At 34.1% G+C, this 27,851-nt stretch overlaps 2 protein-coding genes and 1 long non-coding RNA gene across 3 annotated transcripts; 2 read left to right on the plus strand and 1 right to left on the minus strand.

Annotated features, from left to right (window-relative positions):
• Positions 1-2,020: 2,020 nt before the first annotated feature.
• Positions 2,021-4,441, plus strand: LOC134235074 (uncharacterized). The gene is made up of 3 exons (XM_062717159.1): positions 2,021-2,086; positions 2,879-3,036; positions 3,305-4,441. The coding sequence occupies exons 2-3, from the start codon at positions 2,975-2,977 to the stop codon at positions 4,023-4,025; spliced, it is 783 nt and encodes a 260-aa protein (XP_062573143.1). The 5' UTR covers positions 2,021-2,086; positions 2,879-2,974; the 3' UTR covers positions 4,026-4,441.
• Positions 2,975-27,842, plus strand: LOC134235045 (uncharacterized). Its single transcript, XM_062717126.1, has 18 exons — positions 2,975-3,036; positions 3,305-3,883; positions 3,973-4,079; positions 4,323-4,455; positions 4,704-4,798; positions 4,911-5,444; positions 5,628-5,805; positions 6,490-6,674; positions 7,019-7,701; positions 8,772-10,213; positions 18,522-21,754; positions 21,953-22,249; positions 22,342-22,471; positions 23,025-23,165; positions 23,279-23,421; positions 24,321-24,403; positions 26,058-27,193; positions 27,333-27,842. Exons 1-18 carry the CDS (start codon positions 2,975-2,977, stop codon positions 27,637-27,639), a joined length of 9,468 nt encoding a protein of 3,155 aa, XP_062573110.1. The 3' UTR covers positions 27,640-27,842.
• Positions 13,378-17,748, minus strand: LOC134235075 (uncharacterized). The gene is made up of 3 exons (XR_009985322.1): positions 17,379-17,748; positions 13,768-13,874; positions 13,378-13,565 (listed from the first exon to the last, which is right to left on the minus strand). It is a non-coding gene; the product is annotated as an uncharacterized LOC134235075 (long non-coding RNA).
• Positions 27,843-27,851: the final 9 nt, after the last annotated feature.

The raw sequence follows: 27,851 nt of genomic DNA on the forward strand, positions 1-27,851 counted from the left end.
AATAGCGATTGATCTAAATTCATAAACAATGTGAATATGTAAAGAGGGGATAAAACTTGGAACCTTGAGAGTTCTAAGGTAGAGATCCAGCGTTTAGGATGTGACCCCTGATCCCTGACCCTACGTTTATCAGGTAGGCGAAACTTTCCGTTGTCATTTTCAGTATTAGAATAAAGGCTTGACAATGAACATGTAACAAGTCAGCTAAAATGCGATCGTTTGCTTTCAAGGTCATTATAAGGATGATAGAATTATAATGGGGTCTACCATCAAAGGAAATGATGTAATAATTCAACAAATGAAGGTTCCAATTATTTATTGATAAATGAAGGTGACATGTTATGAAAATGACAAACTCATAAAAATTCACGCACTTATATTAGTAATATAAGTTTGATTTCAATAGTTTAAAATCAATATTGATATCAAATTCTTCTAAAATTAATCACGATAAAAACATATACACTCCCTACTTAACCTTGAAATTGCAGACGGGAAAGAGAATAAAGCATAAGCACTGTTATTAACATGTACGATATCAAGCGTTTATTTTTTCCTGTCCTTTACAGGGAACATAATGGATTCTGTTAAACAGTTACCTATGAAAGATTTCATTTCTGGACTATCAGGAAGAAACATAGATGCGTCATCTGTTGTTGATACTTTCAATCTAGCAAAGGAAGGAATAAAGGATAAGGTTAAAAATATACTCAAACACAACAATATTATCACAGATAATTCAATTTATGCCGCTATGAGAAATATATTTTACATCTTAGGATAATTCCGCATATCTCTGCGCAGTCTGCAGGATATGCGCCTTTATCGCAGCGCAATTATCAAATAACCTTTCATTGCGAAATCGCAAGCTTTGCTTTTCTTGACAGAGTAACCCAATCAAAATCCTTGATTTTGTTGCGCCATTTTTGTTAGCCTGGTAGTGCCTTGAAAAAAAAACCCACCACCCACCCTTTTTTGGGTTTTTGGTTTTATATTATTTTATAACTTGTCATACGTTTCTTGGATTGGCGCAATTGTTTGGACGCCTCCAAGGATTTACTCATTTATGTTATACTTTTATATGCATATTTACATGTACTCTGATATGTTCACTGCATGTAAATTTCTAGTCAGTCTCAGGGGGATCACACTTGTACCTTTCACCTATGTACTTGTAACCTGTATTGTTTAATATTAGGTGATCCACCTTAATGATTTGTTTTACCTTTTACTTTATGTCATTGAATTCAATGACATATTCGACAAAACTGCATATCTGTGTTTGGTTATTTTTCACTGCACTATCAGGCTGATATTTCTCATAGGAGGCATAAAGTTTTTTTTTTAAAACAAATATTATAACATATAGTATTCTACTAATTTAGAGCTTAAGACTTAATTAAAAGGACATGTTTTGTATTCTCCAAATATATTAGGGAATGAAATATATTGAAAAGATACGGAGAAGAAGAATCTTCAGCTTATTTTCTAATTTGATTTTATTTATATTTTTGTGCAGTTAAACATGAACAGTTTGACCCCAAAGAGTACAACAACAACAGAATTTTTCAAAACATCAGACAAGAGAGATCTTGGTGACGATCCAGAAAAACATCTTGATTTGACGATTTTTAAAGTTGGATACACTTTTGGAGTGGGTCCAATAGGCATACGTCTCGGTAATAAATCTATTAATATGGTATGGAAAATTTGAAATAAATTTTAAAATTATGAGAATCCTAAAAGAAATAAGCCCTTGGCTCTCAAAGATTATCCACATACGAACACGATTTATGGCTATATTTGTGTTTTTCAAGCCGATAAAAGGTGATTGATATATTTTACTTTTAATTCCAATTTTAGAATTACATTTTATATTTATTTCTTAATATTATCTTCTCAAGAAATATATGGTACCAAAGTATGCAGTATATACTACAGTAAAGTAATAATCTATTTAACCTTCGGACTCATTTCCTCTGAATTTTGTTTACATCTTTTCAACTTGGTTTTAGAATTTGGTGCAGGTGGAGCCATAGGACTTTCTATTTTCTGTGATGTTCGTTCAAAAAGTGGCACTTCAATAGTAAGAAACGATTTATAAATGCCAATTAACATCATTGGAATCTTTAATTTTGTCTTATTCATGTTTGACAACTAGTTCAAGAATCTGTTATTTGTTTTTCTTTTCAAAAATTCGAGAAAAAAAATATAGTCTTTGCCTTTCAAAAGTATAACTTATCCCATATTAAATTACATGTATTTATTTTATAAAAAAGTAAAATTAATATTGAATTCTAATGCAATTGTTTTGTAAAACACGTTTTGATTGGCTAATGTATATGTTTAATATTAACGAGATGAAAATTGTATCGTAATAAATGGAAAAAAAATTCGTATTTCATGTTACAAAATTCAAAATAATAACGTTAAACAGTATGCACAGATCATTTTTTTTCACTTCACCGTTAATCTGATTTTCACATCATAGGCTAATTTTATATTTGGCTTGAATAATGTCATTATAAATCCGAGAGAGGAATTGGCGATTAATTACATTTAAATAAAATTAACTGAATATTCATTTCTAGCTTTAGATAATCACTCTTAACAAGTGAAAAATTTTGAAACATGTATTTTAGATTGATTGATTAATTGTATGTTGTTTAATGTCCCTCTCGAGCATTTTTCACTCATATGGAGTCGCCACCACTTGTCTATGGTGTATGTCAGATAAATTGCACTCTTTAAAGCGTATCAAATTGAGGCTTCCTTGGTTTTTTTATTGGACAATATCGTAATACACATAACTCATGTCTATATCACAGGGATCGTAAATTGTACTGTATCTGAATAATTTATAAATCATATTTTTCAGGTCACCATTGCTCCTTGGATTTCGGGTCAAGTTTACGGTGGGGTGTCAATTGAACTTCTCATTGCAAGCGGAGGAATAAAATTAATTGGATATATCATGAAAACAAAATTTCCTTTTACAACCGAAACTAAACAGTCCAAGTCCCCAATTGAAATTGTGTAAGCAAAATCCTTTTTAAAATCTCCTGTTTTCATTAATTCATTTAAATTTAACACCTGCAGAATAAAGACTATTTTTCTGTCATTATTTTAAATTTGATTTCTCTTTTATTTTAATTTAAGTTTTTCGTTTTTTTTATTTTAAAATTTTTTTTGTTTTTGAATTTAAGTTTTTCGTATATTTTTGTTTTGTTTATCTCTACCAATTACTATGTTAACTAATTACGTATTATTTGCTTTAAAAACTAAACTTCTTAATTTTTGACAGCCAAAAACTGGATGTTGAATTAATTCCCTTAGAGTTAAAACTCTGCGCCTGGGCAAAAGTATTTGGAGGAATCATCTTTGAGAAGTGTTTTTGGAGTTGGAGTTGCTCTCCTATCAAGTGGAATATTTTCACAAAAAGAAAGTTTGGTAAGACAGGTACACCACCAAAATTTGACAGAGAATGTCAAGTTAAACAACTTTCCGGTCGACATGTCACAGATACAGCTTTCCACCTGGAGGCATACGCACAAGATGATGGAAGCGATCTAAAATTATCTTATGCCATTGGAACATATATAGGAGGAACTGATGTGTTGAATTGGCAAAGTTTTCAGGGCACAAGTCTGGTGTCACCTGCAAGACTTATAAATGGAGTCCCTCTTTACTGGACGGTCAAAGCCAAAAACACTGAAGGATTAGAAACCGTTGCGAAATGCAGTTTGCAAACATACGATAATACAAATCCTGATGGTCGCATAGAGGCAGCATATCCCTTTACATCTCATCCCAGTTCTCTCCAGGCCGATGTTATAATTCTAGATGATTCACCACTTATAGATTATAATGTGAAAGCATTGGGGTATAGTCCTGGTCCGTATGGCAGCGAGGTGATTCCTTGGGATAAGTTAGATTTAAGCTCTTCTGGTTCAAATACGAATATTTTATCAGATCTAAAAATTTCTCAAAAGGAAGAGAGGGTAAGTTATCAGCAAAAGCTCTGAAGAAAACTGTCGAAAACAATGAAATCTCGTGTGCAACAACTTGTTTGAAATATGGTGAGAAGTGCGTTTCAATCGACTTTGACGCTTACACCCAAACATGTAACCTGCATTCAGTAATCGAAGGACCCTTTGCCTCTCTGCACAAAATGGGAGCATATAGAAATTATGAGCGCATAGACGTTGGGTTTAATGGCCACGTGGCATACAAAAACATCTCTCTTGTACATGGAACTGTTTATTACATTAATATACTCGTAACAAACACTCTTGGATATAAATCCATTCTTTCCACCAAAGGCACCATTATAGATTTCACGCCTCCTGAACCAGGAAATCTTGGATTAAAAATTCTAGATACTATAAAGCCCGATGGTTGTAATGCTGCTATTACGCAACGATGTAAAGATGTTACCTGGAAAGAGAACCATAGGTGAGGGTCAATATCAAAGTACTTTATAGGTTAGAAAGTAGTACTTATTGACATTCCAAATAATTATCGTCCATTCTTGAAAATTGTATTTGTTTAATAGGTGGGAGAAATTATTCCTTTGATTACACAAAATGTGGAACAAGTAATTCCGCAGATTTGAATTAACCAGCAATTTATAATGATTGAAGTGATATTAACATTCATATGATTTTAATCATGTTTCTAAATGTATTTAACATTATATCCAGGCTTATTATAGATGGTGTTGGCAGTCGAACCGTTTTTAATGGTCACCACCCAGCAGTGGAACAGAAATATACAATTTCTAATCATTATATATCAGGTAATTGTTTAAAGATACACGGTGAAAAATTTTAGGGAATGCATAATGTAAAGCCAGTACAAGTTGAAAACACTAACACTTTTTGAAATACACTACATATCTTTTTTTCAAGCAAACTGGGACGGGTTCAAAGACAGGGAGAGTGGGATATTTGGCTTTACTTGGGCTGCTGGAAGAAAGCCATGTGGAACCGATATTGTTAAGTATAATGACCCTCACGCGACTCTCTCAAGTCCAAAGTTTTGGACCAACACCGGAGTTAAAAATAATTTACATTTGGAAGATGGGAAATACTACGTAACTGTACAAGCTTTAAACAATGTCATATATGGTGGGTCCCTCGTAACTACAGTTTGTCATTCTACACCGCTAATCATTGATACTTCCCCTCCAATCTTTCACCAAGTTCCAGATGTAATGTTTGACGAAGATTTCGACATCTTGGCCGTTTATTATAACGTGTCGGATGACGGATCGGGTATTAACAGAATAGATTTTGGACTAGGGAAATCTAAACACGACATTGAAGTGCGTGGATACGTCAGAAGAAATCACATGAACAGATTTGATCCATATTTTGTGGTGGAAAACTTGGATTTAAAACCCGGAGTTCCGGCTTGGATAAGAGTTAGAGCAGTTAATAATGGTAAATAAAAGCACGACTTAGCTTAAGATTTGATTGTTACTTATCTGATTGAATATTCTCTCGCATACATGTATTAATAATTCGTCTTTACAATTTAAAATTCTTATTTTACATGATTATTTTCCAATTTAGAGACCATACAAACTCAACTTCCTTTGCCTTGAACATTATTTTCTTTTTCAGTTGATCAATTTGCTTCTGGGCATGCGCCACAGCCAATCATGGTGGATAAAACTCCGCCTATTGTTGGAGTAGTTAGTGATGGAAACAAACTACGACGTGATCTTCAATATCAGCACGAAACTAACAAAATTTGTGCGCAATGGGCTCATTTTTATGATCCTGAATCTGGAATCAAAGAGTATGTTAATTTTTATTTTTACCTCTATTATCTTTGAAATTAAAGCACAATTTTACAAATTTAGTGGAAACTTTTTTTAAAGTAAATTCATTAAGTTGACATTGAACATTGATACATTTTTTACTAGTAAATTACTGTAAAGTGAATTGTGATTGGAGAGTCCTGAGTTCAAACTATGGTCATTACCCGACTGACCTAAGTCGATAAAAAATAGGTTGCAACTTTTTTTTGTTTTTTGGCCAAAAGCTTGCCACAATGAAGTAAAAATTGCTGGTCTGTAGGATGAGCCCTTGTCTGGAGTTGCGATGGCACAAAAATAACACCTTACTGTTCAATGGCCTTTCTTTTAGGCAGTAATGTGGAGTCCATCATCGATAAAATAGTGACCTGTCATTATATTTTTTTTAAATCTTGAACGGGAAAATAAACAATATCCGATCAATTTGTCAAAAATGGAACAAAGCAGATACCGTAACGGTAGGAGAATCGGAAAAGTGCGAACACTTTACTCGGGAGTTTGTGGTTCGAACATCTGCTACTTTAAACCTAAGTCGATACAGATTTGGAAGCAAATGTCCCTTTACCAAGCGCCCGACTTAAGTTGGGTACTTTTAGCAAATCAACTGAATAAACACACAACGTACACAAAATGCTACATTAAGGAATTAAATGAACTTTTTTCAGGTTTATCTGGGGCGTTGGCAGCATTCCGGAACAGGATGATATAGTTAAATTTAGAAATTTTAGTCACCACACAAAAATGGGATGTGCAGAAGCAATCTTGAAGCACAACAAAACCTACTATTCTACTGTGATTGCATTTAATGATGCTCTTAATTCCAAGAAATCAAACGGATCCTCAGACGGAGGTATGAATTCTCCTTACTAGTAACTCAATTATTGTACCCTCAGTTTTAACGTGAATTTGCTCGCGCACGTAGGCATTATTATTAATTCAGAAGTATCAAAATTAATTAGATTCCTAATAAAAGAAAGGTTAAAATGATGATATATTTAATATGATCATTACATTACATTTAGAATGTATTAAGCACTTCTGCAAATCATTGTAAGGTAAAGTAGGATCACCTTAAGTAATCAAGTTTGATAAAGGGATTACGGGAAAATTTAAATGCTGTGCAATTAGAACTTTATTTCAAATATAGCCCAGCAACACCCATTTTAACATTGTTAGAAACATTTTCCTTTACAGTTTTAATTGATATAACACCGCCTAATCCTGGATTTGTAAACGATGGCATTGATCTTACTTTCGACAAAAATTTTACATCCGAGTCGGCAACTGTACGCGCATGTTGGGATAATTTCACCGATCTAGAAAGCCACATAGCAGATTACAAAGTGAACATCTATGTCAATAAAGAGTTGAAAAAATCGTTTAATATGGAGCAGGAAAAAATATTCGAAGATCATTCTTTTTCCCTTCATCATCTTGATTTTGTCTCTGTTGAAATTGAAACAAAAAACGGCGCAGAACTAAAATCATTGAAATCTTCTGATGGGGTTTTAGTTGATCATACACCGCCCAATGTCCTCCTTATAAATGACTGTCTGTCTGGCAACGGATACCAGGCTGACGATAAACATATCTCTCTGCGTTGGAAATTCGAAGACCAGGAGTCAGACGTTAAAGAATACAGAGTTGTTATAAACCGTTTGGAAGCCGGACAGAAATTAAAGATATGGCCAGAAAATACGGATTATCACGTTCATGATAGGAGTTCCAAAGGATTTGAAAGATACAATATATCCCTCTCTTTGACATCTGGTTATAAATATTTTGCGCATATCACAGCCATAAACAAAGCCGACCTCTCTACAACGCACGAATCCAGTGGTGTTGTGATTGACATAACACCACCAACACTTATCAAAGTAAGTAACAAAATCATCATGTAAAGCATACATTTTTGTTGGGGGAGGGGGGGTTTAGATTAGAACCTCTTTTCAAGTTTTCATAGATCATTCCTTGTTGTTTAAATTATTATTCTAAAGAAAATCTCGTTCTTGAACTTTATGAAAAACATGATCTTAAACGTCTTTCCCTTGAGATAATTATACCATCCATATATATGTAGGACTCTAAAGTGCGATGGGACTCGAAAGTCCGATGGTCACGCCGAAGGCCGATGGTCTGCGCCAATCCCCGATGGTTTGACACGCCAGAGTCCGATGGTGCGGAAAACAATTAACGTTTATGACGTCATAGTACCACTGCGCCAAACCTCAATGCCGCGCCATGCCAAGTTCTTAAAAATAAGTATAAATAAGTAGATTTGCGAAAACTAACCCTTATATCTCTCAGATAGGTGCGAGACTAACCCTAAACGCTCGAAAAGTGCGTATCAACAATAACCTAGATATCTTGGGTGGGTGCAAGATTAACCCTAATCACTCGACTAGTATGCGAGGACTAACCATGAATCTCTCGGGCTGTGCAATGCAAGGACTAAACCTAATCAATCGAGTGGTGTGCGAGGACTAAACCTTATATCTCTGGAAGGTGCAAACAATAAGCAAAATCAATAAAATTGTTTTCGAGGACAAATTCAGAAATGATTGCTTTTTGAATGCTGGACAGTGGCGTCAAGGATCGACGTCGAATTATTGTGACGTCATAAACGTTGATTGTTTCTCCACACCATCGGACTTTGGCGTGTCAGACCATCGCACATTAGTGCAGCGTGTCTCATAGGAAACGAGCCATCGGACTTTGGCGTTACCATCGGACTTTGGCGTCCGTGAAGACAGCGAGCCATCGGGGTTTGGTGCAGACCATCGGGATTTGGCGAGACCATCGGACTTTGGCGTCACCATCGGACTTTGGAGTCTTACATATATAACTCTCTATTTCCTCAACAACTAGAAACATGAATTCATAATTTAAAAAATACAATGCAACTATGTCTGGTTTGCAAAACTTGAATCATTTTCTTTAAACTCAGGTTCACATCGGTGAAATTAAAGAGGAAGAGGAGCTTGATGAAAACGGATATATTTTGCACGATTCTCCTTCAAGCATGACCATAAGCTGGAAAGCTCGTGATTTTGAAAGTAACCTGGAGAAGATTTTTGTTGCCATTGGGACTGAAAGTAACATCGAAGAAGAACTCCCTTGGTTCACCATTGATGGTGAAAAAACCTCTGCTCTGATTGAAAATTTAAACATGGTACCAACCTCAAAATCAAACAAAACTTATATCGTTTCAGTCAAAGTCAAAAATCGTGCAGGACTTGTTTCAAAGATTTTGAAATCTAAGCCAATATATGTTCAAAGAGAAAATGTCCCCGGTATAATTTTCGACGGTAGAAATCTTTTGAAAGACGAAGATTACCAAACAGATAAAACATCTATAGCGATGTCCTTCATTGGATTTGAAAGCGAGGCTTGTAATATTATAGGCTACAACTGGGCTGTAGGTTCCAAGCCATATTTCACTGATATTCTTCCATATACAGAGTATGGAATTATCATGAGAAACAAAACTGTTGGCCATGCCCAAATACATCTGAAGCTCTTTGAAGCTGAAAGATACTTTGTTACTGTAAGGGCAAAAACAGGACATAATTGCCGCGAGTCATACATCGTTTCCACTTCAAATGGAATAAAAATTGACACCCGTCCTCCCAAAATTTCATTTATCCACAAAACCAAACCTACATCACTCAATACAGCGATATTTCAAAAATCTCTCGACTCCATTGATCTTACGTGGGAAGTAAATGACCTGTCATTTATCGCAAACCAGTCAGTATCTCTGCGAAAAGAGCCATTTTCCGAAGACCTCTGGCATTCAAGTGACAGAGTTCTTACGTCTTTGCCTGCTGGAAGTGTCCAACTGGAGACGGGACAGGTTTTGTTTCTAACAATTAACTCCACAGATAGTGCAGGGCTGAGCAATTCTGATATTTCTCCCCCGATAATGATAGATAGCACAATACCGTCTATTGTCGATTTTAAATGCACGCCAGTGATATCTGTTGCAATGTCTCTTGTCAAGTGTTCTTGGCTCACGCTGATAGAAAATGAGAGTAAAATATCAAACGTGCAACTTGCAGTCGGAACTCATCATCTGAAATATAACATTATGAATTTTACTACCATTCCAAAGTTTAGATACACGTGGATTCGAGATCTTAAAACAATCTTAAAAGACCGTGAAATTTCAAAGGTCTACATTACAATAAAAATTTGCAACATCTTGGGTAGTTTTCTTAGATTAGAATTCCCAGTTGATGTTGACAGAACTGAGCCAGAAGGGGGTGACATTTATTTTGTAACGTCAACAAAACTAGGAAATTTGAGAAAGCAAGAATGCCAGCAACCTGAATCCTTTGCAGAAATAGCTCTTCAAAATTTTAAAGATCAAGAAACTGCGTTGGATAAGTAAGAAAACTCTTATAATTTTAATAGTCTATTTTATATTACAATATTCTGTATTCATTTGAGGCTATCAAATCAAAATGAATAAGATAAGAAACAAGAGGCCCAGGGGCCACATCGCTCACCTGAGCAATTGGCTGGGAAAAATCACATCAGATTGGAACTGAAAGTTTGCTGGGGGGGGGGGCTTTAATTTTAACCCCCCAGGGGGTCATGATTTGAACAAACTTGAATCTACACTACCTGAGGATGATTCCCTATAAATATCACTAAGCATGGCTTTAAAGTACTTGAAAACAAGATTTTAAAAGGTTTCCCTTGATATTCTTATGTAAAACTTTTATCGGCCATTTTGGCCCCACCCTACCCCCGGGGGTCATGATTTGAACAAGCTTGAATCTACACTATCTGAGGATGATTCAACATTAGTTTCATCTTTCCTGTCTCAATGGTTCTTGAGAAGGTCTTTCCTATATATTCCTATTTAATACTTTGATTGGCCATTTTAGAGCCACCCTTCCCCCTGGGGGTCATGATTTGAACAAAATTGAATCTACACTACCTGAGGATGATTCCGCATGAGTTTCATCTTTCCTAGTCAAGTGGTTCTTGAGAAGAAGATTTTTAAAGATTTTTCCTGTATATTCCTATGTTAAACTTTGATCAGCCATTTTGGCCCCACCCTACCCCAGGGGGTCATGATTTGAACAAACTTGAATCTACACTACATGAAGATGATTCCACATGAGTTTCATCTTTCCTGGTCCAGTGGTTCTTGAGAAGAAAATTTTTAAAGATTTTTCCTGTACATTCATATGTAAAACATTATTCGGCCATTTTGGCCCCACCGTACCCCTGGGGGTCATGATTTGAACAAATTTGAATCTACACTACCTGAGGATGATTCCATATGAGTTTCATCTTTCCTGGTCCAGTGGTTCTTGAGAAGAAGATTTTTAAAGATTTTTCCTATATATTCCTATTTAAAACTTTGATTGGCCATTTTGGCCCAACCCTACCCCTGGGGGGGTCATGATTTGAACAAACTTGAATCTACACTACCTGAGGATGATTCCATATGAGTTTCATCTTTCCTGGCCCAGTGGTTCTTGAGAAGATTTTTTAAAAATGCCATTAATTTTTTTCAATTCATAATTATCTCCCCTTGGAAAAGGGTGTGGCCCTTCATTTGAACAAATTTGAATTCCTTTTACCAAAGGATACTTTGTAGCAAGTTTGGTTGAAATTGACCCAGTGGTTCTTGAGAAGAAGATGAAAATATGAAAAGTTTACAACAACGACAACGCCAACGAAGCCAACGACAACGACAGACAACGGACAAATTTTGATCAGAAAAGCTCATTTGAGCCTTTGGCTCAGGTGAGCTAAAAAAAGATTATAATTTTGACGAAAGATTAATGTGTGATATATTTAATCATATATGATTGCATCTATTCGGATGAAATTCAACATTCTGGTTACTTCATAGGTAAAGCAGATATAAAGTTTACAATGTATTTATTTTATGAAAATGTATTTTAAGTACGACTCCGTGTAAAAATCATGCAGAGGGTGATTCATGGGGGGTCTCAGAATTTTTTCAAACTTTGCATGTTGGTAGGGTATGCTAAGATACTCCAAAAAAATTGTAATTTTTTTTTAAATTCTGCCACTGGTATCCATGGCAACCGATAAACTGTTTTGGGCAAAAAATGGCTGAAATTTCCTCTAAAAACAGGCAAAAATACTTATAATGAAGATTAAATGAAAAGAAAACTAAACAATAAAACACATTTATGTTTATTTCTTATTAAAATACAGCATAAGTAGTTACTATCCATATCTAGTCAAAATATTTTTATGACCAGTAATGTGTTCTAATTTTAAGCTAAAAAGGGGAGATAATCCATATTGGCAAAAAATGTAAAATATCCATTTTTGAGGATTTTTCTCTATCAAAAATTTCTAAAAACCCTACAGCCAAACTAAAAAGCCATGCTAGTTTCATAGAGACTATAGTCTAAAGCCAATAAAATTATTAAAACATTTTTGTGCAAATGATTATTAATTTCCCAAAACAACTGATGAATTTTGTATAAAAATGGTAATTTCACTTTTTTTGTCACAGTCCAATATATGCCATATATGTTTGCATGTAAAAAATAAATAGCATTTCAAAACCATTTTTTTACATTTCCATTTTCAAATACAATTAAATTATTTACGTTTCATAATTAATCCAAATATTACCAGGTCCAGTAATAGTTTTTAATTTTAAGCTGAAAAGGGGATATAATCCATGTCGAGAAAAACTGAAATTTTCAATTTTAAAAGGATTTACAGCTAAATTCAGCTATATGATAAAAAAAATTAAAGAAAAAAAACACTTCAGCCAAACAGAAAGGCAGTGTTTATTTTATAGACCTTATGGCAAATAAAATATTAAAAACATTTTTGTGCAAATGATTATTAATTTCCAAAAGCCATTGAAGAGTTTCATACAAAAAATGGGAAATTAACTTTGTCAAGGTCGAATAAATGTCATGTATATATTTATGCATGTTAAAACATAAATAGCATTTCAAAACAATTTCTTTATAGTTCCAAATCCAAATACAACACAATTATTTATTTTCATTAATCAAATTATATCTATGTACAGTATTATTTCTAATTTCAAGCTGAAAAGGGGAGATAATTCATGTTGACAAAAAACAACAAAATATCATTTTTTGAGGATTTCAGTTATCAAGAAAATAATATATATCTATGATTTAAAAAGTAGCCAAACAAAAAGGCTGAGTAGATTTCATAGATACCATACCCTATGGAAAATTTCACAAAAATCATTGTGATTAATAATTTCACCATAAAAAGAAGTAGCATCATCTTTTGTCAGAGTCCAATATATACACCATGTACACACGCCAGTACATGTTTACATGTAAGAATATTAGTTTACATTTCAAAATAAATTCATTTACATTTCCAAATTCAAATACAACACAAATTATTTTTTTTCATTAATGAACAGAAAAATTTGTAAAAAAAAATTTGAAAATGTTAATCATATTAATATTGATTACTAGATACATTTATCATATAATCATTGTATATGTAAACACAATTTCAAAAGTTTTACATCTTTGTAAGGTGCAGTCATACCACTAATCCCCCCTGCTTCTCTTCTGTAGTAAGTGACTGTCCTTTGTTTATTAGCCTCTTCTAAAAGCACTTAAGATCCTTGGGAAGAGAATTGCTGCCTGATTAACATTATCCAAAGTACCATCATGGAATCCACTGAACTCTAATCTTTGCTTTTTGACAGCTTTAAATATTTTATTTTCCATTAATCCTAAAATGATTATTACGATTATTAAAATGATTATGTATTTATCATTCATCAATTTAGAACTCTTTAGTTTATGCTACATTATTATTAAGGTACTAAATGGTTATTTTGATTTTATAAATTACTTTACATGGAATATAAAGTTGATACAATGCAGTAATTTCATTAAAAATCTAAAATGGTTGCATGACATATATTCTCCCACCTTTGGAGTCTTATTAGTTGGTGGTGTTCAATGATGTTTTCTTGCTGTCTGTAATAAATAGTATAACCTTTTCCTTCAAAACCATTATGCAGCCCATCGTGTACATTCTGTGAAAATAAATTGGGGTATAAAACAAAGTTATAACAAAGTCAACGGGACCTATGAAATTACTTCGCTACATCCGTTACTCGTTATATCCATATAAGGAATTTGTTAAATTTATATAGCTGGGGATTTAAAATAACTTCGCTATATCCGTGAATTCGCTATATCCGTGTTCTTAGTAAATGAGTTTTGCTGTATGTGAAATATCTTTTCTACTAGTGTATTTTTCATCATTTGCAATATGTCTCCGGTTTTAACTTTAGTACAATTTAAACAGCATTATAAACTTGAATCTACACTACTTGAGGCTTCTTCCAATGACTTCCATATCAGTACATTATTAATCATGGCTTTGCTGTTCTAGGGAAGATTCTCCCGTATATACAGAGTGTATTGCAATATGTGAAACTTTGATCCCCATTGTGGCCCCATCCTACCCAAAGGGGGGTTTAACTTAACCAATTTATTTATACACTACATCACAAGAGAATGCTTCCATATCATCACTTTGCTGTTCTTGAGAAGATTTTAAAAGATTGTTACTTAAACCATTCCAAGTTTTCTATCTATTTTTTAAGATCCATGTGCGCCTTGGTTTTGAATACCAATGAGAAAAGCCCTTTATTTTTCATTCAAAAGTCATGACCAAGGTCAAGTTTTTGAAAAGTTTTTCATGTCCAGTCAGGTGTCAAATCTGTAATCTGTTACAAATCTGTTTGCCTGTGACAAAATTTGTGCATCTCAGGCAGTTGAGCAACAGTTATTTTAAACACTGCCTTAACCATACAATCATACTTATTCATGCCTCATCGCACACAGGGGAGTGCACAGTTATTTAAACAGGTCTAGACCACAAGATTATCTGACGACACGTCAGCATAAATTTGCATGTAAATTGGCTATCAGTTTTCTTTACATAGTTTTAGACAGCAGTACAAGGTGCACAATTATCATTTAACCCCTCAATCAAATATCAAAAGTTGGACATGCAAACGTCATCACCCAAAAAAAATATTACTTACTTTTACTCAATTCAAGTAAACGAATTACTTAATTTAAGTAATTTTTAAGTAAAAAAGTTTGTCACCATAGCAATCATGATAAGTAATTTATCATATTTATTAGTAATTTTAAGTAATATAATTTTATGGTTATGGAAGCAGTAACGAGTAAATAAATTACTTAAAATAAGTAAAAAAAATGAATTACTTAGTATTTGAAATACAAAGCATTCTGGGTAATTCAGAAGTGGTTTTGAGTAGACATCTACATAATTATTGATCATAAAATTTGAATTATTATGATGTTCTTTAAAAGCATTATTAAGGTGTAAGATTCCTCTGAGTATAGAGCTTTTACAGATTTTTAATAATAAGGACCATTTCATAGTTAACTCATTGTTACCTATATTTCCGTAAGGATGTTGATTTCTAGTTTCGATTGCTAATATTTTCATTAATTATTATTAATAGCTTACCTAAAACATTTATACTAGGTTTCTTTAAACGGTGTAAATTGAGATATTTATATCTCTTAATGTATAAGTTATTTAATTGTTACAGAAATTTCAGATGCAGAATTGTTTATAAACATTTTATTAATATTTTGTTTTATTTAAAAATATTTTCAAGGGCGATAATGGATATCTAAGTAAATTATTTTACTGAAAATTACTTAAATTAATTTTTTGAATGAATTTTAATATACTTTAAGTAATTAATTTACTTACAATAAGGAATTTTAAGTAATTCATAAATTACTTAGTAATTTTTAGTAATACTCAATCATAGTCAGTAATTGACAATCATAATAAGTAATCATATTACTTAAAATAAGTAAAAAAGAATTACTAAGTAATTTTATATTTTGAGTGTGCACAAGGTTTGTACGGTACGTATTGGAAGCAACTACAGTGGTACCTCATTTATCCGGATGCTTTGGTTCCTAGTCAAATTGTCCAGATAGGTGAAGTGTCCGTATACCTGAATTACCAGTTAAACAAGACAAAATAATGTTAAAAATTTCCGTCAGAATGAAAAATTGTCTGGATACTGAAGCATCCCGATATCTGGCGTCCGGATATCTGAAGGTCCACTGTATTTATCATCTAAAAGTTTTAGACTAAAACTACAATTTTAAATGTGAGCATTGAGCAGTGTCTTTGGAAAATAATCTTTCAATTTTGGCTGTATAAAGTAAAAAAGAAACTATATTGTTTTTGGTGATGAAGTAAATAAAGTATGCAGTAAACCGACGAAAACTGTGTGTCGCTTTTGATTTGTATTAACAGATAGTAGACTGTCATGCTTGGGGACTCATTCAATTAATTGTAGAATGCTAGAGACAAAAATATTGTGCTGAAAATTGCCTTCCATTAACGGTAGTGTACCCGTGCTGTTAAGAAAATGTTTTTTAAGACTCATAATGCATTGTCATATAGGACTTGTGAAATACTTTTGACTGTATATATCATAAGCTTTAATTACCACGCTATTTTGAATAGATTAATAGCGAGTGCAGCGAGGGTTGCAAAGCAATGCACGTATTTGCGAGCTCTAATGACAACGCCTGGGCAAAGAGAGAATTCGGACAACTATACATTCATTCCATAGAATTTTTTACTGCAGTAATTTAGACCCACAATGCATCGCTTCGTACACAAACTCTAAAACATCGGTCTCGTGAGAATAACAACGAAAGTTAAACGAATAATAAACTTGTCTTGATTTAATGAATTTATCTGTTTATTGCAGAAAGATAGTCATAAACTGATTGAAATCAGCCTTGTTCAGGCTTCGGTTTGGTAAAGCAACATGCAAACGACGTCATATGACGTCAGAGTCTAATACGCACTAGGGCCGTGTATTGAGCAAAAAATTTTGATACGATACGATACAATATTTTTTAAAGCGATATGCGATATATTGGATTCTAAAACAAGTCCATCAAAAAAGGCTTATTAATCATTTAAATCATGGATTTCATAAAAAAATTAGTGTTTTATTACCCATTTCAAAGTTCTTATCCCATAGTCAGTAAATAAAACACTTCCAATCGAAACTTTTAATGACTGTAAAATCAACATGTTCAAATAAAATTGTTATGTATTTTATAATGACTATAAAAACTGTGTTATTTCTTTTATTAATCTATAATAATTGATCAGTTTTAATTCAAAAAAGTGAAATTTAATCTTTGCTGATTAAAATTCCCATCTTTTTAGCAGAATTAATAAAAAAAACTTCTTGTACAATACGTATTGGATGTAATTTTTCGATGTGATATTTTTCTTGAATATCGATACGTATCGATATATCGATATATTGATACGGCCCTAATACGCACTTAATGTCACGTGCGGATTTACATGTCCAATCTAAATGAAAATGGATAAGTATCTGCGCCCTCCTTAACGGTTGCACCGTCAACATATTAAAGCTTCATAGCTCTTTCAAGCTACAAAATTAATTATCTTAATCAAGAAATTGTTCTAGACCTGATCTTACCTGGTCAAATGTAACTGTCCAAATGTACATTATTTTCCCTCTCCAAGTCGAGTAAGCTGACAAGATCGGACTGCCACCCCTCTCTGAGAGTTTACTCTTGAACTCTGGTGGATTACCGTAGAAGTTAAACTTCCGAGATAGATCACAATGGTGTCAGTAGGCGAGTACCATTTCGGGAGAACGTCAACATGGTCAATATACTAATCAACACGACACATGGCTATACTTTTGCCCGAAAACTATGCCTAATCTGTTCTTGTAGAATCCTTTCAACCAATTTATGTCACTTCACACATATTTTTTGCAATAAACATCACAAGATGCATCAAAATAACTTTGCAGCGTACAGCTAACCATGGAGGCTGCCATTTTTTTTACTAGCGCCCCCTATGTAAAATTGCAAAGGGAGATAACTCATTTGAAGAATCTTAACAAATTCTCGATTTTAAATACCTTGTATCTTTTCAATACTTCGTTTGCACAAAAATATTAAAGTAAATTTTTATCAAGCCTTCCATTTTCACTTTAACTATATATTAAGTTTTTGTACATCTTGGGTTTTAAAGATATTCTTTTTCTGAAATAGGCATTATTTGCACACTATCTATACAAAATTACACCTCAAGTTCTTTGTCCCTGGCTATATGAAAAAAGAAGAATTATAACAAAATCAACTGTTTATATTCATTTTAGACCCAAATGAATATATTAAACCCAATTTTATTGAATTTGAAGATTATCGATGAATCACCTTTTCTGTACTATCTGCATGATTTTTACACGGAGCCGTACTTAAAATTCTCCTTAAAATAATGTAATATGAAGCATTTGGAGATAACGAACAGTATTCAAGATCAAAAATCCATGATAAAAGAATAAGAGTAGAGCAAACTGGGATTAGGTGCCATGGAGGAGTAAGCATTCCCTGCCGACAGGTCACACTTGCCATGTGCTCCTTGTCATGATCGGGAAATAACTTCAGTCAGCATTTGACTCAATGATAAATGTCATTTGTTGACAAGGTCATTGTATTGACCATAGAACTTACAAAATGATGACTTTAAAAGAGACTGCTGATGTTCTTGTTTCATCAACTTGCTTTTCCAATAAGAGACATAATATTTTTTCTCCTTTTTACACCAGAATTCAAGTAGGACTCGGGACATCACCTGGAATCACGAACATAATGGATTATACTTCAGAACCCTACAGCAATTATACGTTTTTAAATGGCGTAGTTTTACCAGTCGGGAAAATGGTATATGCGACAGTAAGAGTGTTTAATAGTGTTGGACTTTTTAAAGCAGTTGTCTCTGACCCGGTTGCAATAAGTCCAAACCCTTCATTGTCAGTGATTGATGGATATAGCCCGATTTATGATGAAGATTTTCAGCATCGAACTTCGGAAATGAGCGGAAATTGGATTTATTCAGACTTGTGCCGAGTAGTGAAAGCTGAATGGGCTATTGAAGACATTGAGGGCAATGTCGTTCAGAATTTCACAAATATCCCGGGAGCAAGCACTCATTTCTTTAATGATGAACTTCTCTTACGAAATGGAAAAACGTATATTAATTTAATTCGCATAACTGATGCTCTTCAAAGAACTTTTCTGTCACGATCAGATGGAATAGCTGTTCGAATACAACCACCGGATCCTGGATTCGTTCGCGATGGACTAAGTGATGATCTAGATTACCAGGCATCATTTTCGGAAATATCAGCAAACTGGGATAAATTTGGAAACGACATGAGAAAGGATCCTACCCAAACAATAGTAAAGTACATGGTGGCCATTGGTAATGATCGAAGATACAGTAATACAAGGAGTAATGTTCATACTTTCGTTGACGTAGGTTTGAATAGAACACACACATTTACCAACCTAAATTTGACTGAGAAAACAGTTACTTATTACGTATCAGTAAAGGCTATCAGTCAAACTGGAAGTGAACAGGAATCTACATCTGATGGAGTGAGGGTTGGTTTCAGAAACGGAATTACACCGGGAAAAATACATTATGATCGTTTTCAAGCAATGACAGATAAAATAAATGTATTTTGGAGTAGTTTTGGTTCAGATCTTGGCATAAGACAATATTACGTGGCTGTTGGGTCTTCTAAACCTTTCATAAATAATGAAACATCTAACTGCTCTGCATTAGGTGATGCATATGCAAGACATTTTGATGTACTCTTGCCTAAGAGTTGCGGATTAGATACGTATGTAACAATAGAAAATTTGCAGCTTCGGCATGGGTCAGAATATTTCATTACAGTTATTGCTAAAGATGAATCTGCATTATGTTCCGTGGTGTCTGGAGATTCGTTAACAATTGATACTACTCCTCCGTTACAAAGAAAACTTTTCATTGGATCCTTCCAAGAGACGTCTGTCATTTACGTTCATGATAATACTAGCCTAGAGGTACACTGGGAAGACGGATTAGATAACGAAAGTGGAATAAAAATGTATATTTTAACTTTGTATTCAAAGCCTCAATGTACATCTGTAGAGGAAACCATTATCATAAGAACAGAAATTAAAAATGAAACAAACTATAGAATTTATCAATTGAACCTCCAGAGTGATGTCCCCTACTTTGTTCGATTAAAGGTTGTAAATCGAGCAGGGTTAAGTACTATAATAACCAGTGTACCTATATATGTTGACATGACGAAACCCTTGCTTGGAGATATAAAACCAGGATTAGACTGGACTGGATCAAAGCCATTTCAATTCTCCCAATCAGAAATTCAAGCTGTCCTTGCAGTTGCGAAAACAAAACGTGTTTATGAATGTCCTCGACAGCAAAAGTTTCCTTTCAGTGCATTTAGCTCAATTTCAAATTTTTCCTCAGAATGTACAGATATAAGCTTGGAACATCTTGAGATTGCTATTCGACACGACGATACGTTGCAAAAAATTATAAAAGGGGGAGTTCGTTCAGATTCACTAGATATTAAAACTGGTGTGTATTCATATAGAGTTAACCCCTTACCTGGTCAGAACATGAGCACAATTATTGGTCTTTCTTCTGATCTTCTCCATATCCCTTTACATTTTACAGAACGGATTAATATCGATTCAAATTCCTCAACCAGCACCGCCACCAGATCACCCAATGTATATTCAATAGGAATTGCAATTCGAGGATATCCGAATGCCCGCATTCGAGAAATTGTCCTTTGGGCTATGGATAGATATGAGATTCATACTAGAGTATTGAATTTTGAAAAAGAAAACAGTTTTGTCGACATCGACTTCGAATTGGAAAGCATATCTGATCAAGGCGGACATGAAGTTAAATGGAACGTAAAATATTTCATTGATCAACAGGAACTAGTGCAGTTTACTGGCCTTGTATTTCAAAAAAGCTGGTCCATGTTTTTACTAACAAATAATAATGATGGTTTTTTTCCTCCAATAACTGATGTATTTCATCCATTTTATGGTGTCTCCAGGTTTACGAACATTCAGGTGCCCTTAGATATTGACCATGATTGCCAACATGGGAAGTCGTTCTTCGATGGAGAAAGTCATATCAAAGAAATTTGGGCAGGCATATCGGATAGCATCAGTAGAACGGACAATATCAAACCTTTTCAGTTGGTGATGGAAATTTGTCAGCCTTGCATTGAAATTTGCCCTCATCTATGCGACAAAAATTGTTCTGCAGAAGAACAATTTCAAATTATTCCAATTCAGATAACCAATTTAACACTGCTATCAGCATCAGTTGCAAATGAAGGAGTACACAACAGAATGTTTGATACAAGCAACGGGAATAGTGCTTTTGATTCATATGAAAGTCCTGCATACTTCGTAAATGCTATAATAATAAACCGGGCCGGTCTTGAGGTTCTTGTCCATAGCCCTGCTATAACTATTGACACTACAGCACCAGAATTCGTAAAGATGAAGTGTGTGGATCCTGACCATTCTATGACAGAGCCCGCTAATTATCAAAAAAGTTTGAGAAGTTTAGGGGCATTTTGGGAATGTAACGAAGATGTCAGTCAAATAATCAGATATGTAATCTCTGTTGGGGTATCAGTAAATGACACTAGTGTTCTCAACGAAACGAACATCGGCCTAAATACAACTTTTCGAGTTGACAATCTCGAAGGAATACTTCAGAACTTTACTACTTACTTCATAGCAGTACATGCATATAACTCGGGGGGTTTACATGCGAAAGAGTTCTGCAATGTTACCATTGATTTACGTGCACCGGATATATCAAAGACAGACACAGCTGTCCTGTTCAAAAGTTCATCAATCATCAATGCACCTCGAAATGTAACATATCTATCGTCTCAGAACAATATTGGTGTGCAATGGAATCCCCATACAACTGACGCTGAATTTTATGGTAATTTTTTTTTTCAATTTTTAAATAATCGCAAATATACAATGAAAAATATCTAGTTCAATAGCCGAGCAATCCTTATTTTTTTGATGCAGAGAACCAACATTTATAAAAAGAAATAATAATATAAAAAATGCATTTGAAAGAAACTTCATATATGAGATTTATGGATTGAGCTCTCGTTATTATCATTGTTAACAGAGTGGCAGATTGGTTCTCACGATGGAGAAGGAGATCTTCTAGAAAAAGTGAAAGTTGGAAATAGCAGATCGCGCTCAGTTGCTATTGTGAATGGGAGAATGTGGTTGGATAACCAGAAGACTAACACAACTCTCGCAAAATTTGTTCTGAAAACATGGGACAATAAATCTATAGCTGAAGCAAAAAAGAATGCCTTCTATAACATTGAACCTGGAAAATGTGTTCACATGGGACTGTTTGCCGTAAGCAGATCTCACTTGTCAAGCCAATTGCCGCTAGATGCAAATTGTTATATACGTACGAGTTTATTGTTCTTAGATTTCTTTTTTTTTCGAATTAATTAGTTGCCATGTGATAAATGTATTACAAAATATTTTTTTTTTTGGCAGGACCAGCTGACCACTTAGTCTCATTTCATAGCAGAAAGATTCACACAGTGCATTTGACTAATGATAGATTTGTAGATGATGCACATCACAACACAATGAACAGCAATCTGACAATAAAATTACAAGGCAAGTCTCCCAAATTCCTGTAAGTTTTAACACTGACAGAAAACTATTTGATATTTATGTAATGGAACCCTAATTATTATTTTCCTGCAGATTAGTAATTAGGTTTAGCTTCTAGTTTCTGCAGGTTTGTAGCTTTGCCTGTCTATGTTTTTCATTCAAGTTGAACAACATTTAGACTTAAGTAATGCGCATTTCGAAATGACGTCATTATTTTGAAATAATTTACATATTTTATGTGTATAGTGAAGGCACATCAATGTTATTTGTTTCTAAAAGTAAATCTGATTCAATTAATCAAAAGTGCGTACAAATAGTGAATTCTGATTTCTTCTTGTTATAAATATTCAAAAATGTTTCCCTAGAATGTAAAATGTAACATTTTCAAAGTCACATTAAAAACATTATTCCACACAGAATTTACACGTAAACGTTAATTCGATGCAAACGGAAAGGAAAAGGAATACTTTTTGAAAATAGGTATATAACACCATTACTAATATAAAAATTAAAAGTTGAGAATTCAGTAGAGTTTTATTTTCTTTATTTATTGCAGGAAGCAAAGGGGACATATCTTTTGGAGTACTAACTAGAAACGACACCAGAATGAATTATGGTTCTGCTAGTGGGCCCAATTATAAACCGTATATTGTAGATCCGATTATTACTACTTCTCAAACATCCAGGACACTACAAAGAAGGTAGGGCATGTAAAACAGCTTGTAGAATCCAAGTCTGATCAATAATTCAAATCTCTTCAAGCCAGATATAAGCAACAAATGTTCTATAGACATCACCTTTTTTTCTTTCACAGAATTTTGAAGTTTTCTGACTTATCCTTCTTCATGTCACCAAACAGCGAGGCAGTTATCAATCGCTGGATAGACTTTACTTTGACTGTCAACAAATCCGACTTGATGGAGTCTACACAACCTACGCTGGTCATATGGAATAGAGGTATCATTGCCTAATTCTCAAATAAGCAGTTGATTCGGTTGATTGATTGAATATTGTTTTACGTCTCTCTCGAGAATTTTTACCCGTATGAGGACGCAACTATTTGCTGGTGGAGAGCTGCAAATTTTGTCCTATACTTGGCACTTATGGCCATTGAGCATGCAGTGAGGGATCTTTTCGTGCCAGTACCTTCTGCGACACGGGACTCCAGTTTATAAGGTCTCCAGGCCTAACAGTGGAATTTGAACCCGCGACGTAAGGATCTGAACTCCTTACTTCGCGACTTTATATCAGACGCTTAACCACAGCACCGCGCTGGCGACGATTCGGTTTGAGTAAGCAAGCATGACCGTAACCAAATAATATCATCTTTAAATTAACGTCTTATAACGTCTAAATTTATGCAAGAGCAAACACTGTCAAATTCAGCCATGTAGCATCGTTTTTTTAAAGTGGGGGGTGGCAGCCAGAGAAAATACTTTTTTGACTTACCTGAAAAAGTTGAAAAGCAAAAAAAAAAAAAAATAAATAAATAAATTTTAAAAAAAAAGGGGGGGGATTGCCCAAACTCCAAAATCCTATTTCGTAGAGGAGGGGGGAAGGGGGGGGGGGCGGGGTTCAGGCCAACTTTTTTCAATGCCAACTTCTTTCAGTACCAATTTTCCCGCTTTCTATACTACATTTTCCTTGATATTAACTTACTGTACTATAAGGTGTGTGTGGTGGGGGGGGGGGGGCAACCATCCTTTTAATGATCATTTCCAATAGTAAAAGTAATGTCCCCCCCCCCGTTGCTATGTGCCTGAAATTTTCAAATGAGAAGTCAAATTACGCTTTCTTGAAAGAATTTCCTTTCCTCTGTTTGTTAAAAATCAAATTATGTCTTTATTTCTTTTAAGCTAAAGAAGAATGGCAAATGTTCGATGACCATTGTAAACAAGATATCGAAATCAATCACGAACAGGGCACATTAAAAGGAAAAGTAAGTTTCGTTTAAGCACATCTGGTCGAATTTTGTCCCTCTGACTAGATCTGTCCGTCTTATAATTCTTCACATTTTCGACTTCCAACAAGCACCTGGTCGATGGGGTAAAAGAGAATTCAAATGAAGATAATATAGATAGTTAAGAATCGTAAAGTGAAAAGGCGGCTTCTTTAAGAAATCCTTCCAAGAACTGCTTCAAATACTGAAACCTACATTTAACTTTTGCAGGTGGTGTAAATTGATTTTTTTTCTTTTCAAATCATGACCCCAAGAATTTTTGTTGGATCAAGAGAATTTCCGGGGAAAAAACTTTTTTTTTAAATTAAATAAAAAGCAGCAGCAAGCAGGGCGACCAATTAACTCTCAGAGTTTAACATATGAGGATATGAAGAACGAAAAAGGATAGGAGAGCCGTGAATATTCAATTGATATTGAAGTTACTTAAATTAGTTTAGATAAGTTTTGTTCAAAGGATATATAAATACATGTAAAATCCCTTTCTTAAGAACAGCAAGACCATGATTAATCGTATGAATAAGTAAGCATTTCAGATAGAGTCACTTCATTCTAAACCGTCACTTGGGTGTGAGTGCGGTCAAAATATGCATCTTTTCTTTTACATAACAACACATGTATATAGACAAAATCTGATGAGAAACAGAAATTTCATATTGACTCCTGTGAAGGTTGTTGCTAATGACCTCTTGATAGACACTCCTTGTTTATGAAACAAATAATTTATTTTGATCTTAATATCGCCAAATTCGATTAATTTCTTCATAAGAAATGCGAAAAAGTGCATAGAGATATGTCTCATAGGAGATTTTAGATAGCAATCTGAATCGTTCATAGAAAATATTTTTTAAAAAAGTTCATGAAATAAGAAGATAACAAATACCGTATAAGTGGAAATTTTAGCGAGACGCAAATTTAGCGATTTCTACCTAAAATCTGGTATTTTATTTTTAGCGAGAAGTAATTTTAGCGATTTTAAAATGCTAATTAAAGTCTATAGAAGCTATTAGAAATAATACGCAATGAATTTTTAGCGATATTCAATTTTAGCGATGTCATCACTATCGATAATAATGCCAAAATTAAATCCTCGCTAAAAATTCTACTTATACGGTAGTAATCAGGTTCGAGCGTCTATTTATATTGAAACAATTCTTTGGAGCAGAGCAAACACGGGCTTCTTAAAATATCAGATGTTTGATCAGGTACCTTGGAGTAGTAAGTATCCCCTGTCGACAGGTCCTACATATGAATATAATTGCCTTACAATTTGTGTGAAAAGTGTCAATTAATATTCGATGTAATGATATATTGTTGTATTGGCTGACTAAGTGATTATATTTATACATATTAACCATATAATTTTGGAAATTTTGACTTTAAATTATACTGTTAATATCCTTGTTTCATCAAGTTAGTTGTCAGCCGCTCACCTCTTTCAGAAACTGTTCGTATGTGGAGCATGAATCGAATATTTTTGGAGACATAATGATAATGATATATTATGCTACATACATACATGTAGGGGAAGCTACCGATAGAAAAGTTAAGTCTTTAAGTTTATCACGAAGATTGTAATTGTGTTAACATTGATCTCTTTCATCAAAATGTTTGTCTTTAATTTGTACTTCTATAGATTTGCATAAATGATCCTGACCATGAAAGAATCAAAAGGCAAACATTCCAGATGGTTACCCTCACAGAACCACGCCAATATGCACTGGTGATTATCAAGAAAGAACTCCAAAACTCATCGCCTATCATAAAAAAGACCGAAAAGACAATCCATGAGGACGGATTTCTTCATTATAACATTGAATGGGAGGACAGCGAGAATGATAACATCACTTTTAATTTGATAGGTGGTCCTTTTCACGGAATTGCCAATATCACTGAAAATGGAACGATAGATTATCAACCAAATCCAAATTTTTTTGGGAAGGACACAATACATATTGGCATCACAGAAACCATTTCAGAGTACTCGCAAGAATTAGTGAATCAATTTAATTTAACATTTGATATTTTGATAGAAAATGTTAATGATGGCCCGTCAATGTTCTTTGGCACTTCATCCAACAAAACATTTGACTCAAAGTCACAGAACAAGATTGATGTGATAGTTGAAGCCAATAATGCCGAATATTTTATAGGATCCTTCGTTGCTTTCGATATTGACCAGAACGATTCCTTAACGTATCAAGTTTATAGCAATGGATCTAATAATATGCTTTTTGATCTACAAGAAACAGACAGTCCGAATCCTTTCTTGTTAGACTTCCTCACCAACTCCACAGCTCCTCCAACCGTAGTGAAATCATTTGACCTGTACCTTAAACTAAATGTCTTAGCATACGGATATGTAGAATATGGACTTTTGGTGTACGATTCTGTCAAATGGTACAGTAAGGCCGTATGGTTTCAAATTTTTGTTTTACAAAATCCATGCGTCCATGGCAGTTGCGAGCGAATAAATCCAAACGGACCTGATTGCAATGACAAGATACGATCCGCTTCGTTTGAGAAATTTAAATGTATTTGTGACAAAGGATATGAGGGCCAGTTTTGTGGAAATGAAATCAACGAATGTATTCCAAACCCGTGTCCTTTAATGTATGACTGTCTGGATAAATTAGCCGGTTACACATGCGCAATTAACCCAGCAAAACTTGTGGCTATTTTGATATGCATATGCATTGCCTTTTTGCTAATCATTATTGTGTATCGAAAGAAAAAGCAAGCGAAAAAGAGAATGAAAGTATCCGATTTTTGGTACGTTGTAAGACACAATAAAGAACGAATTAAACAATTACAGTATATATTTTTAAATATTAAATTCTGTGTGTTTCCCTTGATGAATATGCAAATATTTCCTGAAATACAGCTGCATTGTGTACTGTGTTTGTTTTAGGCAAGCAAACCAAATGGCAGGTCCATCTAGAACATTCCCCGCTGAGAGGATTCAACAAGAACCAGACACCGATGAGGAAGATCAGCCTCTTCCTCAGAAGAAACCGAATCAATCAGGAGACGAACACCTTGGGGAAGCTATCAACATTTTGGAGGTGACGAGTATGTTTGCTTCAAGATCCGAGAAGATACATCCTCCCCACCACGTAGGAAGAATACGAAACCAGGACTGCAAACCCGAGACTGGCTCTCCCAAAAAGCCTTCCATACATTCCAAAGATGGCGGTGTTCCAAAGGTTAATATATAGCTATAGCTGACATTCTTCCATTGATGCTATTACGTACTTGACGAGTAGTATTTTAATTCATTGTTTTAATTAAACTAGAAAATGATTAAATTTTCTCCAGCATAAAACAGGATTTAAATACTTTGAAATAAAAAAAAAAGCATTTTGAACAGCCTGATTGTCATACCTTTCATTTTATGTAGATGACTTGATTTGTCAAATATCTGAATTAT

This window comes from Saccostrea cucullata, unplaced genomic scaffold (genome assembly GCF_032062105.1).
Source record: "Saccostrea cucullata isolate Sc308-1 unplaced genomic scaffold, CSIRO_AGI_Scuc_v1 ctg17, whole genome shotgun sequence".
Taxonomy (NCBI): Eukaryota; Metazoa; Mollusca; class Bivalvia; order Ostreida; family Ostreidae; genus Saccostrea; species Saccostrea cuccullata.

Excerpts from the sequence above, each read along its gene's own strand:
- LOC134235045 (XM_062717126.1), top strand. The coding sequence starts at position 2,975 with ATGAAAACAAAATTTCCTTTTACAACCGAAACTAAACAGTCCAAGTCC. Across the intron at positions 5,445-5,627 it reads AGTTAGAGCAGTTAATAATG|TTGATCAATTTGCTTCTGGG; the intron begins GTAAATAAAAGC and ends TTTCTTTTTCAG. Across the intron at positions 23,422-24,320 it reads GCTGGTCATATGGAATAGAG|CTAAAGAAGAATGGCAAATG; the intron begins GTATCATTGCCT and ends ATTTCTTTTAAG.
- LOC134235074 (XM_062717159.1), top strand. The coding sequence starts at position 2,975 with ATGAAAACAAAATTTCCTTTTACAACCGAAACTAAACAGTCCAAGTCC. Across the intron at positions 3,037-3,304 it reads AAGTCCCCAATTGAAATTGT|CCAAAAACTGGATGTTGAAT; the intron begins GTAAGCAAAATC and ends AATTTTTGACAG.